Source organism: Malurus melanocephalus, unplaced genomic scaffold (genome assembly GCF_030028575.1).
Source record: "Malurus melanocephalus ecotype Western Australia unplaced genomic scaffold, MMel_1.1 scaffold_155, whole genome shotgun sequence".
Lineage (NCBI taxonomy): Eukaryota > Metazoa > Chordata > Aves > Passeriformes > Maluridae > Malurus > Malurus melanocephalus.
In genome coordinates this window covers 47,385-66,914 of record NW_026623387.1, presented here as the reverse complement: position 1 = coordinate 66,914, position 19,530 = coordinate 47,385, and the positions used below count along the sequence as shown (strand labels likewise).

Genomic DNA, 19,530 nt, shown 5'->3' with positions numbered 1-19,530 from the left:
AAAGGGTTATAGATAGTGTTTATTCTGTAGCTGTCTGGGTTCATTAATTCAAAGGGACCAGTTAGACCATGTTTTCTATCACTTCATTTTACATGACTGGTCAGCCATGTGACCATAAGTGTTCTTTTAATCCTCCTCTTGTATGACTGCTTCTGTGTGTTAAAATTCAAATCACAGATGAGTCCTGACAATGCCTTCTGTAGAGGGATGTCTGAGTTTTCAGGAAATCAGTAACTGTGTAGTCTCCTTCCAAAAGCAGGATCACATTTCTGGGCCTCAGTGATGATAAACTGGTTGTATCCCCAAACTTGTTAAAGGACCCTAAAAATGGCATGCATGCATCCACATCCCACCACATGTGGGCAGCCTTTCCCAGTACATGGTCTGCAAGAGCTCAGTTTGTTCCTTGCACCGCTGGTTCCGTTTGTAGAGGACTCTGTTTTGCATGGGAGATCCCGGGTCAGTGAGACCAGGAGTTCACAGTGTGGCTCCTGCAGTACAGATAAGCAGCACCACCACTGCTTGGCAAGAGGAGTGAGAACCCAAAGAGCACTTTGCTTCTGCATGTGTTGCAGAAGGGGAAGGGTGACAGTGCAGGGTGCATATCATGTCTTACCTCAAGCTGCTCCTGCTTGAGATCTCCATCACGCTCCATAGCAGGTAAAAGAGGGGAGAATGATTTTTCACCATTTGGTTTTTTTGCCATTTGACTCCGCTGTTGAACGTGAAGAATACTGTTGGTTGGGATTTTGTTGACTATTGCTRCACAAAGCTAGAAAAATACTATCTCCTATTTGCAAGCATTTACTTCTTTTAAGTATTGGACTACAAGATGATGTTACATCACTAAATCTGGATTGTTGAATAGTTTGCAGTGCTTGTTCATTTGTCCTTCTAGACATCTTGGGGAGTTAATAAACACTGTGTGTAAGACTGCATAATCCCACCTGTTATGGCTGCTTGGGCCTTCATTTCTTTACATGAAGAAAAGCAATACCTTTTCTAAGGTCTCTGTTTCCAATAGGAGCACTCCCTGTAACATTAAATGTAATTTGAGGATTCGTTGTTACAGCATGGATATAYATGTACTGGTGAAATGCCATGCTTTGGAAACCAATTCAGTTGTCTGAATATTCCTTGACTATCTACATAGACAAAATGAGTTCAGGCAGTATTGAAAAGTTTTAAAACACTTCAAGAATCCGTACCCAAATGGTAATTTCCTCGTGAGTTATTACATAACATGACATTTTTAAGTTGAGATCAGTTTTAAAATTGACATCAGTTAGCAAATTGTCAGATATTAAGCTTCTGTAAGCTTGATATTAAATGTAATACTATTTAAAATAAAATATGAAAATGGGTTTATAGTATCAGAAGTGATTTTCTTTTGGTTTTATTTCCAGGCTGGTAAGTGAAGAGCTGCCAGAAGTTCCTGTGCTTTACAGAGATGTCTCATCCCTTTTGCTTATCCAGATTTTAACCATGCCTCAACCATTGCACAGAGGTATGTTACAAAAATATGTGTATTTAAATGATTATGTAGATGAGGCTGCTTTCRTGATGATTCCCAAGATGGTAAATCATAGCTGATCTGCTGTGTATTCTAAAATAATGTTTCTGCCTTATCTACAAAAGGTGGCATTGAACAGAAATTTTTGTTCTGGGTTGACAGGTTTATCTGTGTTCCCTGTCTTTTTACCTTATCAGTCAGCTATTCAGTAAAGATTCATGAGCTGAGCAGAAACTATTAAGTATTTCTACTGAAAGAAAAGTGTCCTTTGTTTGACCTTCATCTTTTGCTTAGAGGGACAGCTCAATACTTCAAGTTGAACTGAGGCCTAAGGGTGTAAGATTTGAAAAATAGTAATTTAATTTCAGAGTTTAAATTGCTGCAGTCTAATGTAAGAGTTCATATATGAAGATAATAATTGTTATAATGAAGCAACTTCAGTAGAGACAGYGTATAGTACAATTATGAATAAATATTAAATAGATATTAAAAACTATATCTTTCATTACTAAGATCAAAACTGTCTTATTTGCACAGAACCTATATTTCTGTGGAAAAGGARCAGCTGAACTTGGTTCGTTTTGGTAATAGATAGTGTATGCTCCAGAATAGGTATTCAGACCCTCTGGTCTCCAGCTTGATTATTTATAACAGTGCTTGAAAACAAATTTTGAAAATAAATAAAGCAAGGACAAACAAAGCAAGTATGACTTTATTACCTCACTGGCAGTGAACAGAATATGTCCCAAGGGATATGTGTGGAAGTTTTGATATCTACTAGAGTTTTGGTAGTTTTTGAATAGGTAAATTCAGGAACTGTTCTGCTTTTGATACATACATCTTAGTAGAAACTGTTTCCTCTTAAGCGGTGTTCAGTYCTCACTACTGAATGTTCAAATTCAGCTGAAGTGACTCTATGTGTATTMGTTATGTAGGTTTTTCAATTCAATATACATAAAATYGTAGAATCATTTAGCAAGGAAAAGACCTTTAAGATCATCAATCCAATTGTTAAGTACATGCTTATGGATTAAGTATATCCAAAAGATTATTAGAATTGAAAATATTAAAAGAATAAAATAATTTTGAATAGGAAGACTATTGTCAAAAGTGTACTTTATTTTTTTAATACATTTTGACTAACTCCATTGGAAGGACTCAAACAAACTAGTATAAAAATCAGTAAATAAAAGTTTAATGAGACTAACATCTGAAATTCAGGGAAGTAAGTGTTGAAGCCAAAGTATAAAACAGTAGTGTCTTTGTAGTCAATATCCAAGCATTGAATAACACCATTTGAGAAAGTGTATTTTATCCTAGAAAAGACAACATTCATTTAGTAGTAAGGCATTCTGTGGAAAACTCTGTGAAATGCCACATAGCATCAGCGTGTTTTGTCTTTGCTCTTAGGTTTACTGTATGTTGCATATGACAGGGAAATAGCAAGTGGCAGAAAGAAAATAAATATAACCACTTCAAATCTGTGAAGCATTAMATTGGGAAGAAATTGCCATTTATCTTCCTAATTTTTGTTTCATCAAAAAGGTTAGGCAGAATGAAAAGAAAGTCTTTCATAGTTCTTTGTTTGGAGGTGTAGAAAGGTGTTCACAAAAGTAAGTCGTAACAAATTTGTTTAGAACTTTTACAGTGGGTGTGCATTCACAGAGTCGAATTCAATATTATTAATTCTTTGTAGAGGGTCGAGGTATAACTAAGGTAAAATGGCTTGTGAAATGTCTCATGGGAAGTACAAGGTCAGTGATAAAGGTGGACAAAATCTATGTTTCACCTTACTGCTTCCTGAAGTGTCTGTGCTGCTGTGGCGTTGTCATGGGGTGCAGGAGCTGTGGGCTTGGCTGTACACTGCTGTACMCACGGGAGGTTGATGCCTGTGTGTTGACAGATATTTCCAGTATATTCCTTTAACTTTAGGCTTAAGTTGCATTGTGTCCTTCATAAAATATGCCATCTTGTTGCAAGTTTGTACTTAAAATCCTTTTTGTTTATACCATGTTTTTTTAAAAACACAGAGTGTTCTGTAAGAAGGAACTCAAATCCTCTTCTCTTGCCCTTCAAATGGGGATTGTATTAACTTCTCTATTAACTGTTTAATTTTAAATTCAGACTGGGAATTGCATTAGGCACCCTATTAACTGTTGGATGGGTGTTGGTATCTTTTTCAATCTGACATTGATTAAAGCAATAAAAATGTCATTACTGTTCAGCCTCTTCATTCAGAGGAGAAAATTGATCTGAACCTATCAGAAARAAAGAAGACTGATAGAGAAAAAACTTCGTGGTGGAGGTCAGAGCATTTACAAGCATTAACCAATCTACAGAGAAGGGAGTTAGGCTGATACTGTGTACCTCTGTGTAGTGTAGCAAGCAAAATAAACACTGTGTTTAAACTTTTTTCTTTTGAGTTTCACACATGGGCAGAGCTTTTAGAAATTCAGATGTTCAGCAGTTTGAAATTGTGCAGGGTTAAATACATAATAATCCACCTAGGAGTTTCTGATATAGTTCTGTGGAAGTTGTTGTGCAGAGGATGGAGTGTTCATGGTGTTGTGAATTGGGACTCCATACAAAACAAAGATTTTGCTTCCAGCTCCTTTCTTACAGAAGTAGCAAATGATGGTGTATGTACAGAAATGGAGAGAGTGGTTTGGTGGTTACCAAAACTTAACCTTTGTAAATCGAATTCAGTAATCCCCACCAGTCCTTTCTGCAAGTTTGTGGATGTTGAAAAAGTAATTTAATTGAAATTGAACATTCTTCTTTGTTACCATCAATTGTCAAAAGTTTTATTTTCCCAGGACCTGACTCGGGACCCCTCTGTAGAGATTTCTAGAGATACAGTGTAGCTTCTAGTAATTTCAGTTTCTGCATTGTATTGAATGTAAAAATATATCATACTGATACAGAGCATTTAAAACCCAGTGTCTGGGTGAACAAGAGTGAGCCTGAGGCGAGTAGGTGCATGGAATTGGTGCGCAGTGGGCCAGCAGTGGCCTGGTGCTGGTGCTTGGTGYCACACGTGCCAGGAGGGCCAAGCAGCGCTTGCCACCCGCTCTTGTTTCACAGCCCAGCATTGCTCTGGCAATCTGCAGGGCTGCTGGGAGAGATCTGGCATTTAAGAAGGGTGGGGGTGTTCCAACTGGAAAGCTCATTTTGGGAGTATAGACCATTCTCTATGGACTCTGGGAAAAGTTTTCTGATCTGGGTGTTCTGACAGATTCTTTTTCTATAAAGTTTCAGTGATATGCAACAAAAGTGCAGCAAGCAGCTTTCAGGTGAACACTAAAACTTCTCTTTAAAGATTGGATAAGGATCTTGACTWAATATAGTATGGATGTAATCAACTTGTGGAAGCTAAAATATTTATATGTTTCTGGAACTTTAATATACCTTTCACGGATTGTGTGAAGTTCAGTGCTGTCTCCCTTTGTTCTAAGTTGTTTTTTCATAGAAGGGTTCAAGCTTTAGATCAAGAAAAGTATTTTTCAAAGGTTCTTTATACAAAGATCTTCTRAATTTAGTAAAAATGTCCTATGTCCTTAATTTTGCATCTGATACTCTTTGTGGATTCCTTCTGAAATGACTGCATGTCAGGGTATATCATCTAGTTTGATATTGAAATTAAAAGATGCATCTTGATGCTTATGTGCTCATTTATCTGCACATTTCTTGCACTAATGTTAAAATTAGAGTAGCAGAAGTGTTTCCTATTTAAACATGATTTTTAAGGRTGTTGGTTGATGCATATAATGGGATGAGATACTTAGAAATTATTTGATTCCAGAAAGTTTTAAAAATAGGAATATAAGAGCATTTCTCAATATTATTCAAGAATAAGTACCAACATGCAGGATTAACCTGTTTTGATTTTGGTTATGGCGTAGACATAGTAATAGTATCTCAGACTGTCAGACTATCAGATTAGGGACAGGAGTCCTGAATGCATTTTAGTGCAGAGCTTTGCTCAGTAGTTTACTTCAMATACAGACGTACTTGCAACCTTTAGAATTACTAAACATAAAAGATGATACAGCAAAACCACRGCCTGCACCGGCGGGCAGCAGGAAAGCAGTGCACAGCCCCCCATGCCCACACTGCGGGAAATCACAGAAATCACATCAAGTTGCTCTTTGCAGTAGACAAGGATGTAACAGCTCTACTATTACAGGTACCTACAGCTGTCAAATATTTGGCATTTTAAGAGATAACATGGTAATGAAATGATAATTGATGCAGTGACTGATGTTTTAGTATGTCTCCCATGGGATATTTCTGTGACTATAAAAAAGCCTTGGTGTTCATTATACAAATGCTCCCTCTGAGCTGCTCCTGAGATATTTTCCTAAGGGGGAAAAAAAAAGATTAAGCTTGTGCAGAGTTCAGAACTTCTTAAGGTTGACCCAGATATTGGAGTGTTTTTGTCCAGTTCTGGATTCTCCAGAAATGTAATTCATAGTCATTTATGAGTCACATACATGTAAGTAAATACAGGAACATTTAGTCATAAAAGCATAATGTGGGCTAGACATATTTCTGGTGTCAGTTCCCAGATACAATTAGTATCTGTTCCTAAATACAATTAGTATTAAGGGGGGGAATAGGGACAAGGAGTAATTAATTTAGTAAAAAGCAGCGTTTTTTAAAATGTCACAAGGAGACCCAGTGTTGAGCACTGCAATTGCCTGAGCAGAACTATGAGATGGAGCAGGCTGTGACAGGTTGGGGCCTGTTGACCCGCAGTCTGGTTTTGCTGCTCCACATGCAGTGGGTTTCGTTCATGCTTTCACAGTGTAAAATTGATTTGTATTGCTTGTATCTTCAATTGAGGGCTTAGAACTCAGTATTGAGTTCAGTTCTAGCTATGATTAGAGACTGTAACTCAAGCCAAAGAGGCAGTTTTTACAGTTCTCTGAGTGTGTGTGGTTTATTCTTGTAGATTTTAGTCCCAGAAAATTTCCTGAAAGCTTACCTGTTGTTACTCCTCAGGAGTAGGATTGCTAAGAAAATGGAGGTTTCAGCAGAGATAAACAGCCTGGAGATCTAGTAGGATCTGGTGAATTCTCCTCCGGGGGAAGCGTGAGCTGGCAGTATCATTATAATGTTGCCTGCACTAGAATGGGGGCATGAAGTATAAGACCTTTTGTCATGTTTAACTCAAGCTCCATAGGAAGACAATACAGAAAAGTCTATTTTTAATTATGTAATAATAAATGATCTTTTAGATTCTTAAATTGTGCTTATAGTATACTCACATAAGCTTATACTCAGTGACATTAAAATGTTTCAGCATCCATGTCTGCATTCATTTGTAGACACTTTACATAAACAAAAAAAAATGTTATTTCGCGAATTTAATTATGTACTCAAGTCTTAGCTATGTGTGTTTTGGAATGCAGTAGTGGGTTTAGATACAGGAAAGGAGAAGCAAGGTGTTCCAKTTTCCTTCCCTCTTCGTTTTCACATATAAAGTTTGTTTAAATCCTTTGGGAAGAAAGAGTGAATTTAACCCAGATTTTGTGAGGTGCTTATGTAAATAAAATTGTTTTGCTTGACTTCAAAAACTGAGAGGACTTCTTAAATGCCTCTTTTTTGTCTACATTTTTTTAGATATATATTACAGCTATGTTTGTGCTTAAGGAGTGGTGTACTTGATGATAGAAACTTCTTTGATGTGCCTAGATTTAATAACAAACTAGATAACTTGGGATTGGAAATAGAACATAAAGTAAAAAGATTAAAAAGGACTGCGTCAATATCTTCATTTCAGAGGATGATCACTTTTTTTCTGTTTCCATTTTAGGAAGTCTTATTTTGTTCTGTTGCTAATTTTCCCCAAAATATTTCAAAACCTTTCTCCTGCAGCCTAGCTGTAGGAAAAAATAAATATTGCAAAATAATGTGAAGATTCTTTGAAAATACAGTAAATGCCAGTTTGCCTTTTGTCTTCCTTCTGTATGCACATGAGGTCGAGTAAATAGGTACTCACCCAAGAGTGTTTTGTAGCAAGTCTTCTATGGCTGGATCCACATCTGGAAGAGAAGGGTTAGAAAGTGAAGTGTGCTAGATGGTCTTGTGGTGACTTTTTGGGGAATTTAATTCTTCCAATATTTGTATGAATGTCACCCTGATGRGAGCCAGAAGAGATGGTAGGATATGCATTTGCTTACATCTGCAGTAATTAGTAGCTTAACTTGATGTAACCTTTGTACAAAATATCATTTCATGTTATCACCAGGTCTCTAGGATGAAGTCACTGCTTAAGGATTAAGATGAGCATAAGGGGCAGTGGAAAAGTACTTGTCCTGTACTTGTTCTGTTCACTGTGGCTGCCAAAATGATTTGTGAAAGCCAGTAAATATAAGTTGTTTTGTATGTTTTGTATAGCACTTGCTTTTTATTTCAGAATCACCATTTCCACAGAGACCCTGTAATCATTATATTTGCTAACAATATCAGGTGTTTCAAAATTACTCTTCTTGTTTTACAGAACACTTTACCTGCATTATAAAAGTGCTGTTCACTTTATTGTATACTCAAGCCTTGGCAGCTCTTTCTGTTAAATGCAGTGCTGAAGATAGGATGGCATGGAAAGAGTCAGGAGCTCTCAAAAAGGTTGGTTAGTCTATTAAGACATTTATGAAATTTTGTTTATGTATTTCTGGTAGGAATGTAACAGATACTTCTGCTTTGCATGTAATAATTTTTTTCTGTTTCACAGAAATCCGGTATATTGTTACTGTGTGTCCAATTTCTGCAGGTTTTGGTATATGATGATACTTCGAAGTTTCATAATTAATATCTAGTTCCAAAACTGAGTTTCAGATTTGAGTCTGTATAGTTTCAGTCTCTGCCTTGTTGCAGTGACTGTAATCAGTAAATGCAGCTTTCCTTCCTGTGAAATTGAAGCCTTCCTAGGTAAACCATGGGCATTGATCTGATGCATTTCTTTACAGGAAAAGCAAGCAACCTTGTTGGAGAAAAAACCCTCTTGACATTTCCAACTTGCTTGAGCTATTTGTGGCTAGCTATATAAATTTCTCTCACTGTGTAGTCCAGAGTGGTCACGTGATGAAGAGACAGAGAAGGAAATTTGTCACTATTGTTTCCTTGCCTTTGGTATTATTTACAAGTAAAATGGTGATGCATCTTTCTGTTTCAGTTCAGCTGATTGAATGCCAGTTGCTACCGAAGACAAAGTCCCTGCACTAGCAACAGCATTTATTTAACTCTTCAGTTAATTCCACAGATTGATTTTCCCAGAAGRTCACAAGAGTGACAATGTCAGACCAAAGGAAAGAATAGAAGTRTTGGGACAAGTAGAAGAAATGGGTGGAATATTACCCCTTTATACAACAGCTGGGCCTTTGATGTAAAATGAAATGCACACTGAGAAGCATAACCTGCCTTTTCACATATAACTTAAATTTGTCATACTGGTCTGTCAAAATTCCAAGGTCTCAAGGACAAATTGTCTGCTGGCTATGAGAATTTTTTTTGCATTGAGATCACTGGACAGTACTTCATTTTGTTAGCTCCCTCTCCACCCCTTCTTTCAATACATTATCATTTTCTTAGAAATACAAAGACATTTGCTTGAGGTTGTTGCTGATGCTGGGTTTTTTTCATTGTTTACTTAAGTGATTCTCAAGTAATACATAATTTTGCAATTTAAAGCCCTGAGGACAAGCCAGTGGTAACTGCACACTCCCTGTTCCCCTCTCCGAGCCCTTTGGCTGCCTTTCTCTTCTTGAGCCTATGCACAGTCCTCATGCATGGGTCATGAGGGAAGCTGGTTTTTAATTTAGAAACCCAAGTTCTTTCTTTAAAGTTTCTTTAAGCCCCAATGGTTAAAAACGTATGGTTCAGGTTGGCTTTTTCTTCCCTGCTGGTAGGACTGACATTCTAAYCCTGGGCTGACTACACAGATTGTACCTTAATTAACTTTTGTCTGTGGAYAATGCCAAATGAATCTATTTCAGTTTGGTATTCCAGACATTAGATATGGGCTGAAGACTTCGCTCTATATTTATGTCAAATGATCAAACAATATGAAGAGTTTAATTTCTCAGCAGGGCTGAGAGGTGGATATTGTACTGTTGAAACCCAAATTCACTGTCATTATCTTGGCAAGGTATGTAACAGTGTCATAAAAAACACACTGTAAATGCCTGTGGAGTAAACTTGAGRAATAACATAGAAAGAAGGTTTGCCATTACTGCTATTTAGAGTGTGTGCTGCCTTCTGGTTGTTTGACTATGAGCATAAACAGCAAGTGTGCTGTCTCAATACTAAGAGGTGAAGACTCCATCTAAAATGGGAGAATGAAAGTTGATGTCAGAATGCACTAAAGAAACCAGCTGATTAATTATATACATCATTATGTCCTGAAGTATTTGGTTCCTTTAAAGAGGAACCAAATTCCTTCCCTTCCATTCCCTTGTCTGTTGTATTGACAATATACTAACAGAACTAAAATTCATACCCAGTCATCTTCTTCCTGGGTAAAATTTATTCTGACTTAGAAAGCAGTATTCTCAAATATTTTCTTCTATCYCTTGAGGCTTTTTGTAATTGTTACCATTAAATGTAATTGCTGTGGCACAAAGCTAAGTGGCTATTTATACCTTACACTAAATATTTTTCCATCTGTAATAGACATTGTTCATTCCAAACACAACTTTGTATTTTCTGATAGATTGATTTTAACTTAAAATACATAGCAAGTGTTTTGTCATTCATTCTGATTGGTATGTTTTAGAAAATTACTTTTAAAAAAACCCTTGTATTAGAATTCAAATTCTGTCAAAACAAGATTTATCCGTGAAGTGATTCTTTCTAGCTTTAAAGTAAGCATTTATTTACTCACAGACATGTGAAATGCAAACATTATAGAAGTGTTTTCATATACCACTCAGAGAATATGTAATTCAAGTAGCATTCACATTTCACTTTTGACCTGAATGCATGCTTGAGCTTTCTATAAAATATGTATGGTTTTAGGTTTTTTTTTAAATTTAATTTTTATCTTTGTAGGTCAAAATTTGATTAAAAGGAAATACACTTCATGCCATTGGTATTAACAGAAACATTTACTCCTTTTCATGACCAGGGCTTTTTGGATTTCTTTTCTTCTCATTTGCAGAATACATCCAGTGGAGAAAAATCTTGGGAAGTATTGCTGGGTCACGTGATTAGTGAACTGTCTAAGGGGAAGATATATGAAGAAGGAGAAACTGAAGAATTAGCAGTGGTATTGGCAAATTTCTGGAGAATTTATCCATCACGTCCCCTTGAAGTTTTTTTTCCTTGTTATAATATTTTTTCTCTSATCTTGTTAAAGACTTGCAGTACAGCTCTATTTTCTAGATCAAAGCATATCCCTTTGGGACAGTTTCCCTGTTCAAACCTTTGTTTTAATAATGTCGATGTGGTCATAGTGAGAAAGTTATTGACAAATACTCTTTATAATTGCGGGTTTTAGTCATATGTATGGGTTGTAATAAAATGTAAGAAACACCTTTTAGAAACTTGGAAAAGTGAATATTTAAGTAGAAAACCAATTTGTCAAGGGGGAAAGAAAACTTACAGAGGTCTTTCAGATTATTAGTGAACTGCTGACCTTTGTTCACCATTAGTGAACATGCATGACCATTGTATGTTTCGTGCAGTTGTTTACATAATATGCTTAAAAAATATTTGGTTCATATTGGTTCATTGGTTCATATTGGAGTTTTATACCTTGGAGGTAACTTACCTGGAACAGAATTTAGTAATTGCTTCTTCCCCTCCAGGTAAATCCAGATTCTGTAGAGTGCTATCTGCAGCAGTTCTGCCTGCCTTTCCTCAGGATCACAAGCCTTCTTCAACACCATCTTTTTGGAGGGGATTTACCTAGTTGTCAGGTACAGAATGAGAGGGGCACACTTAAATGTTTCCATATAAAAGCTAGAGAAGAAAAATTAGGCTTTTAAGGTGTCTTTTTCATGGTATGTATTTTCTATCCGAAGGGGTTTTTTTACATCACATTTTATAGCACTGCAGTTTTAAAAAAAATTGTATTCTTAAACTTCAGCAAATTGATGCTTATCTAATTAGGTCATAGGTCCTTGTCTCGGAAAATACCAACATACTTCTAAAACTTCTCCAGCATTTGCAGAGATGGTGTAATTCCACCATCCACTGAATGGAATCCAGTACTGATTTTCTTAAGGTCTCTTAATATTCAGACTTCATTCTCAGAGATGTTGCATCAGCAGACAATTATGTTTAAGTTCCRTGACTAATGTCAGTAGAGTTTACTGCAGGTCAGCTCCCTCTTTTTCTTGCCTCAACATCATGTCCTATGTAAAACAGTTACTAGCTAGTTTAGGGTGCTAAACTAACAGTGGAGTTCAGGCCTTTCTTGTTTGGTTTGCTGCTTTTTTGTGGAGGGGTTTTATTTTGTTTGTGGGGTTTGGTTTGGGTTGAGGTTTTTCATTTGTTTGTTTAGCTTTTCTTTCTTTTTTCTGACTTTGGCTGTTGTTGTGGTTGTTTGTTTTGGTTTAGTTTATCTGACAATTTTTTTTTTTGTTTCAAGAGTCCAGTTTGAAGTGATCTGGAAAAATTAAACCTTTTTGTGTCTCTAAGCATAACTGTTTGGATCATAGTACTGGAATACTTTTTTATTGAAATAGATATATTTTTAATAAACTATTTAAAAGTCTARGTATTAAACTAAATCTCTCTGATTTCATGCCTAAAAAGGAAGATGAAGAATTCACCGTTCTTGCAAGCTGCCTGGGTCTATTACCATCTTTTCAGTCAGCTCATCAGTTCACCAGTGCCTCTTGTCTTGATTGGCCAGTGCCAGCATTTGACATGATATCACAGTGGTGCTCAGAACTGGCTTCATTTGCGGATAGACATCCAGATCAAGTAAAGGTATGTAGCAAAAATATTTTTTCGAAAATAATCATGATATGGAAGCAGCTATTTATTGCTTGATTCATTATGCACATATASGGTTTTGGATAAGGACCTGAGAATATAACCTGTAAGTGAGAGAGAAATTGTAATGAGAAATATTAGTTAGTGGATGTAGGTTGAATTGGCTAAAAACAGGATTAAGACCTGTCTGGTTTTTATGATTGCAGGAAACAGCATATAGAAACACTATCCTTACATGATACTAAATGTGCCCATATCTTCTTCACCTGTACCCAATAAAGAAAGGGCATGCAATAGAAACTTTAAGAAAATACATATCATAACAACTTCTTGCCTGTTTTACATTACTGRTATTTTTGAGCATCTTCAGTTGCAATACTGAAGAAGATGAAAAGGATAAAAGCTGTTCAATAGCTACTGATAAAAGATAATATATTTTCTCTTAAGGTTAGAGAAATAATACCAAGACTTGAGTTAGTGTAACTGAAGTAATCAGTTGTGAAATGGAAATGTTACAACATGAGTACATTGTTTCTATGACAGAGTTGTATCTCAACAATTCAAGTTCCCCTCTCCTTAATCTGTGGTGTGGGGAAAGCCAGATACATTTCTCACTCTGCAACACGATCCATTCCTGTGAAAATTTGAATACTCAGATTAATGTCAAGATACAGTTGCTGCCAATCTGATTGAAATTATAGATTACAATGAAACTGATAGCATTCTTCCCATTATTGGAAAGTAACCAGGGACAAATGCAGTATTTATTTATTTTTTTTTTTTCTTTTTTTTTCTTTTTTGCAATTCAGGTTTCAAGGTCATGCACTGTTAAAAAAATATTTTGGACCTTGCAGAAAAGATCCCATCTGACCACTATGCCCTTCCATTATAAACACATAAAAAAATACATTAATGGAAAATACATTACTGTTTAAAAAAATCCCCTGTAAAAAACCAAGCAACCAAAAAATCCCCCAAATAAAACTGGACAGTATTTTTAAGAGCAAATGAGAAGAGTTAGGCTTTTCAAAGCAGTATTCAAGACAGGTAGTACCTGTCTTATCAGAAGTTGTGAGTTCTAGTAACTTCTTAATGGCTTGTGTCCAACACAGTTTTGGAAAACATACAGATGTCTTCAAATACCATTTACAGAGCCTAAATTCAGTTCTGTTTTTGAAAGTTTGAGTCTAAATTTTAGCTAGGAGACAGCTTTCATAGTCAGTGCCAGGGTTTGGGAGCAGCACATGGGTATTGCCAAACTACCTTAGTGTAGGGAATGAGATTCATTCTTGTAGATGACTCCTAATCCTCTTGTTTTAGCTATGAAGGCTTTTGCACTTAAAATATGTCACATTTAGAAAACTTTCTTGGGAAAAGGTTAGCGCCCATTTTGTACCTGTTAAAAAGGATGAAATGTGATTGCASTTGGGGGTGATCAGCCAGGAGCAGGTGAAGGAAATGTTGGACCTAAGTTTGTGAAATGCAAAAKAAATTAGATTCTTAAACTGAATGTTTCTTTTATTTGGTATTCTCTTTTTTTAGAAAATACAAATGCTTAAATGAATGCACAGAACTGATAATATATTCTTCCCTTATTTGCAGGCTTTGCTTATCCAGGAACCTAAATGGGACTTGCCACGCCTCCTTCAGTTGCCTGAGAATTATAATACCATTTTTCAGTATTATCACAGAAAAACTTGTTCTGTGTGTACCAAGGTTCCTAAAGATCCTGCTGTTTGCTTAGTTTGTGGTACTTTTGTATGCTTGAAAGGACTGTGCTGTAAACAACAGAGTTACTGTGAATGTGTACTGGTAAGAGAGTGTTAATTCAAATTCTTTAATTGATTCTCACATTCATTAATAGTTGTTAGCTCCATTGCTTAGTTTTGATGGTTTTCTTTTCAAAATATGTTTATATAATCATAGAATGGTTTGGGTTGGAAGGGACCCTGAAGGACCATCTACTCTAACTTCCAGTGATAAAGTTTAGTGTTTATTTCTGAGGGATGACCTAGACTGGATTCTGGAGGGCAATTTACTTGCACAGCAACCTATTCACCTTTTTGTAAAGGTCTTACAAAGCCACTGTGTAACATTGACACATGGTTTTGATTCATAGCCAGTTGAAATTTGTTCACATTCAGGTTGTTGATATATTGTTCTAGTTTTCCTCTGTTTTGTGTCCTTGCTTTCCGAGCACATAGAATTTGTGGTTGAGTATTTGCTGATTCCTGACCATGTATTGGCGATCTAGACACTATAACTACATAAGTGCTGTTTTAGGGTCTTTTAACTTTTTCAGCAGCAAAGTTTTCTAGTCAGCATATATATAAGATCTTTCAGGAGCCTGACAACAGACAGTATGGTTTTTCAGACTATGATAAAGGTTTGCTTTGATAGCTGTTCTCTTTACTTCCATTGAACAGTTAGGGGAAGACTGCAACCATATGGACTTCACATAACTGTGAGAGGAATTTGTTAGAGAGATATTTACAAATAGGGCRTAAAATTTCAGAGATTATGGACTGTTTTGAAATTGTTTGAACTTGCCTTTCTCTCTCATGCTAATATGGTGGAAGAAGGAGTGGGCAAAATTTACAGTAGAATTTAGTTACATTTAAAGTGTCATGCTTCCTAAGAACAGAATGTTATAAAAGGAATTAAATATCTATAATTTTTGTGGTAGTCRATAGGATTATAGCTTTTAATTGTAATCAAATCATATAGGAAGAGTGCATTTTTTAATTGCTAAAATGAATTGATGAACTTAGATCAAGCTATTCATAGAAATGAATGGCWTATTGAACAAAGCAAGAATTAATAGAAGATTTTTTTACTAGATTTGTAGAGCCATAGACTAGATCTGTGAGTATGGATAGAGAAAGCAAATATTTAACAATACAGACTATTGTAAAAGAGGTAATATTAAGTTTTTCTGAATACTTTTTCCTGTTCTTGCCATCTCGGGAAAATATTTGGTAATCCTATGAAGTTTGCTATACAACAAAAAATTCAAAATATTGTACAGAATATTTTTGCTTATTTTTTCTAATTCAGTTTTTACATGATAACATATTGAGTAGGGAAAAAAACCTGTTTTTATATACAGGTGTTCTGGCAGCACAAGACACTGAATTCTGGTTCCGATGGAGAATTTTGGGGCGGGCTATCCTTTAGCAAACTGCTTCTTAGTAAATAATGTGTGCATGTTATGTGAAGCAAAACATGTACTATTTTAAAAATTTCTTCTGTTACAAAGTTGACAGACACTAACAGAATCTTTGCACTCTTGACTTCCTACACCTGTAACATTACAGCATTCTCAAAACTGTGGAGCTGGAACAGGAATATTCCTTTTGATTAATGCATCTGTAATTATCATCATACGAGGCCATCGTTTCTGCCTTTGGGGTTCTGTTTATCTCGATGCACATGGTGAAGAAGACAGAGATCTTAGGTAAATTCTCATTACAAGTGTGTTTCATTGTTGGTGCCTCTGTGTAGATTAACTTTGTCTATAACATGCTGTAACAGATAATAGTAGATTTCCACCTTCCTTGTGTGGAAAATGGGAAAATCCCAATKTATTGCAACTTGAACTGACTTTTATTCTCTTGGGTTTTTGAGGGTTTTTTTGGCTYAAGGGTGATCATTGAGCAACACCCAGCACCCAACAGACAGATTCCTATGTTMCCATTCCCAGTGACAGTCAATGCTGAGTGTTGCATTGGGAGCACTTATCTCCCAGTGTTGTTGTTTGGTCTTTAATCAAACAATGCAGTTGTATTCCAGTGTAGGGAAGGAGTGTAACTTCCAAGCTACACATGACTGAGAAAACAAGTGAGTGTTTCTGGATTCTGCTATGCAGTGTGAGGAAGGGAAGTCCAACATTACCCTACCAAAAGCAAAACTGAAAACCCCTCATGAATAAAAATGCATGTATACCCTGCAAAAAAAGTTGTGYGAGTATCATGTGTTGATTATATAGTGAAGCATCTTTCATTTATTTCGCATATTAACCATTTATTTTCTTCCTGTTCTTTTTTTTTTTCCTCCACAGGCGTGGTAAACCCCTATACATATGCAAGGAAAGATACAAAGTGCTTGAACAACAATGGGTGTCCCATACTTTTGATCATATCAATAAAAGATGGGGGCCACATTATAATGGCTTGTAAATCATCACCATMATCATCACCATCATCAGCAATCACCATCATCATCACCATCATCATCCTCACACCATATAACTGCTGTTATCATGAATGAATGCATCCTGACTGACAATAGCTTTAATTGAATGGGAGTGTAACTCCTTGGCTCGAGGTGAAATCGGGTACGGGCATAAAAGGGAAATGGAACTTTGTCAACATGTGAAATCTGTGCAAAATGAGCTGTTGTTGCTACTAAAGAATGATACAATAATTGAAATTAAATCCTCAAAATGGTGTGAGCAATCTGAATGCACTCTGTAGTCTATTTTTCTTGTGKTTTTTTTTTTAAGCCCATTATTGTTAAGAAGCACAAATTTTACTTGGAGTTGTTAAGAGGCTCCAGGGATAGCCGTCTGGTTTTTATTTTTCTTTGCATGGAGTTGAGTTTTTAGCAGTTTTTGCTGAAACAGTGTATATGTCAACTACACCTGCTCAGTACATTGGATAAAATTTCATTGCCTTTTTTGTGTTGGCTTGAGGTTTACTTGGTAGGCATTTGTAATTAGACAGGTCTGTAAAACAATTGTGAGACTGCATGGTTAATAATTGGTCTGAAAGTTGAATTTTAAAGAGTATTTCACGTATAAAAGGTCTATTGAAATATTTCAGGCATTACTGAAAACTTACGCATTCTCAGGAACTTTTTTTTTCTGCAGAAATTAGTGAAATATCTGTAAATTAGGGTATCTTACCGCTCTTCATGTAATCCAGGACACACATTCTGTCTTCATTTTTTTCCCAGGAAGGAGCTTTTCTTTTTTTCATATCAATTGAATAAATTGGTAGTGATAACATGCAGAAATTGTTGTATATAGAGAATTTGTATGGTGCCCAACATAGCAGATCCCAGTTACAAGCATAACAACCCTAAGCCTGCCATCATTCCAAACCAGATGTATGTTTCAGAATGATTGAATTGGGAGTGTGCAGGCTATTCTAAAAACAAAACATAATTTTGTATCTTTACTATCATTTCAAGAGGTTCCTCAATATTGTATTTGTTTAAAGTAATCACTCTTCTTTCTCCTTGGTTTCCTAAAAAGGAAAAACAAAAAAAAGAAAATTCAACAGAGGTAGCCTAGATGAACTACTAATGCATGTGCAGCTGCACTGGATGAATGCCAAAACAGTTTATGCTTAGAGGACTAAAAAATTCATGAGAACAGGCATAACTGGGCTAAAACCCATAGTGTAAGTATATAGGAAAGATTGTAGTCAAAATATTGGTATGTAATATATTGCTACTATTGTTTTTCACAAGCGTTGGACATTTGTTGGCTATTTCCTACAGTTCTACCAAGCAGTTCCTGGTAGTTTTGATTTTCATAGCTTGAGTGTAAAATAAAATTTATATGTGTAAAATAAAAATATCTTATGATAAAACTACATATACAAAGAAACCAATTCCCCAGTGGAAATCATTATCTAGTGAAAAGTGTATAGGGGAAATAAAATGACTGTATAGCAATCAAGAACAGACTGAAGGAAAAGTAAGTAAATACGAGTTTTTCTGGATACCTGCAATTCGAAAAACCCTACAATAAAGTATACTGGTTTTTATACATATAAATATATATATATTTCAAAGGTGTTACAGTACTTCCTGTAAGATTAGAATTACTCTGTTTCACTGACTAAATGGCTGTGTCTTTTCCAAAATATTACTTTTTTGATACTGTATTATAAGTTCTGCCTGTGATATTTTTGCATTGCTCATTAAGAATATCAGGCCATTTTGTAAGTGTGGTTAAAGAGCAAAAAGAATCTTTACATTGCCAGCATAAMATTGTTACAGGGCTCATGAATTTGAGTGATCTGTAGTTTGAAGCTCCAATGCTATATATACAAGAGATAATGTCTCCAGAATTTGATTACTGTATTTTATTTAAAACAGAATGTTCTCTGATTGTGCATATGGATGTGAAGTAAAACTATTAGCCTTAACTTTAACATTTGGGTATTTCATAGTGTGTATTATAGTACTGGTGAATTAGTCGCCAGTTGATTTAAAAACAACAAAAAATTACTTGGTTAAAAAATTGTACTTGAATATCCTTGCATGCTGCTAAACAAGAATTTTTATTTCCCCCATAACTTTTTAAATCCTACTTTATTAAGCTAACCTTGAAAAATAACAGGTCCAAACTAGAGTGGTGTGTGTGTGTATTACTCAAGTGTTCTGGTGTGATATCCTGTATGAATGATCATTTAAGTACAGTACATTACTGTAGACTCTAAATCAATCTTTATAACACATCAGAAGAATACAAAACTAGAAATACAGTAATTGGCATTGTAAGATATGTTAATAAAAGTCTACTGTCAATCTGTGTGTTCATGAAATTTTTTCTCTCTGCCCCAGTAATCCAAAATGATATTATTGAATTCCATGCAATAGCCAGGCAGTTATTTAAATGTTAAAACCTTATGCATGCAAAGTACTTTGCATAGAGAATAAACCTGGTATGTGTTTTAATTTGTTACTTACAGTCATGTATTTTGTAATAGTAATTTGGATTATTTTATGCATAACTATAGCACTTAACTTAAAGTAGTGCTTAAGTTTATTCCAGGTATTAACAGCATTGCTGCTGCAAACTGCTAAAGTTAAAATGCAGARTTGAGAAAATACTTCTGGGAAAAATGCTTGATCTTTTCTGTCAAGTCTGTTTCTGGAATAGCTATTACTTGAGTTTGATGAATGTAATATTTATGTGTTAAATTTTTCTTTTCTTTTGACCTTTGAGGGATTCGGTGGAACAGTCTTCTTTTGATCTTGACCTTTGTATAACAGCATCTTTCCTTTTTCAGTAGTGGCCTGAAATTTTTAATGAATACTTTCATCCCCCCTGCAATAGG

The 19,530-nt window shown here is 35.5% G+C and overlaps 1 protein-coding gene across 4 annotated transcripts in view; it reads left to right on the top strand.

Annotated features, from left to right (window-relative positions):
• Positions 1 to 18,997, top strand: part of UBR3 (ubiquitin protein ligase E3 component n-recognin 3) — a 100,790-nt gene extending 81,793 nt beyond the window's left edge. For all 4 annotated transcript variants that reach the window (XM_057371689.1, XM_057371688.1, XM_057371687.1 and 1 more), the window contains 8 exons: positions 1,407 to 1,507; positions 8,019 to 8,143; positions 10,674 to 10,781; positions 11,323 to 11,433; positions 12,275 to 12,451; positions 14,060 to 14,269; positions 15,775 to 15,914; positions 16,518 to 18,997. In XM_057371689.1, coding sequence (XP_057227672.1) covers positions 1,407 to 1,507; positions 8,019 to 8,143; positions 10,674 to 10,781; positions 11,323 to 11,433; positions 12,275 to 12,451; positions 14,060 to 14,269; positions 15,775 to 15,914; positions 16,518 to 16,635 — 1,090 coding nt within the window. In that variant the 3' untranslated portion in view covers positions 16,636 to 18,997. The remainder of the gene's footprint in view (positions 1 to 1,406; positions 1,508 to 8,018; positions 8,144 to 10,673; positions 10,782 to 11,322; positions 11,434 to 12,274; positions 12,452 to 14,059; positions 14,270 to 15,774; positions 15,915 to 16,517) is intronic.
• Positions 18,998 to 19,530: the final 533 nt, after the last annotated feature.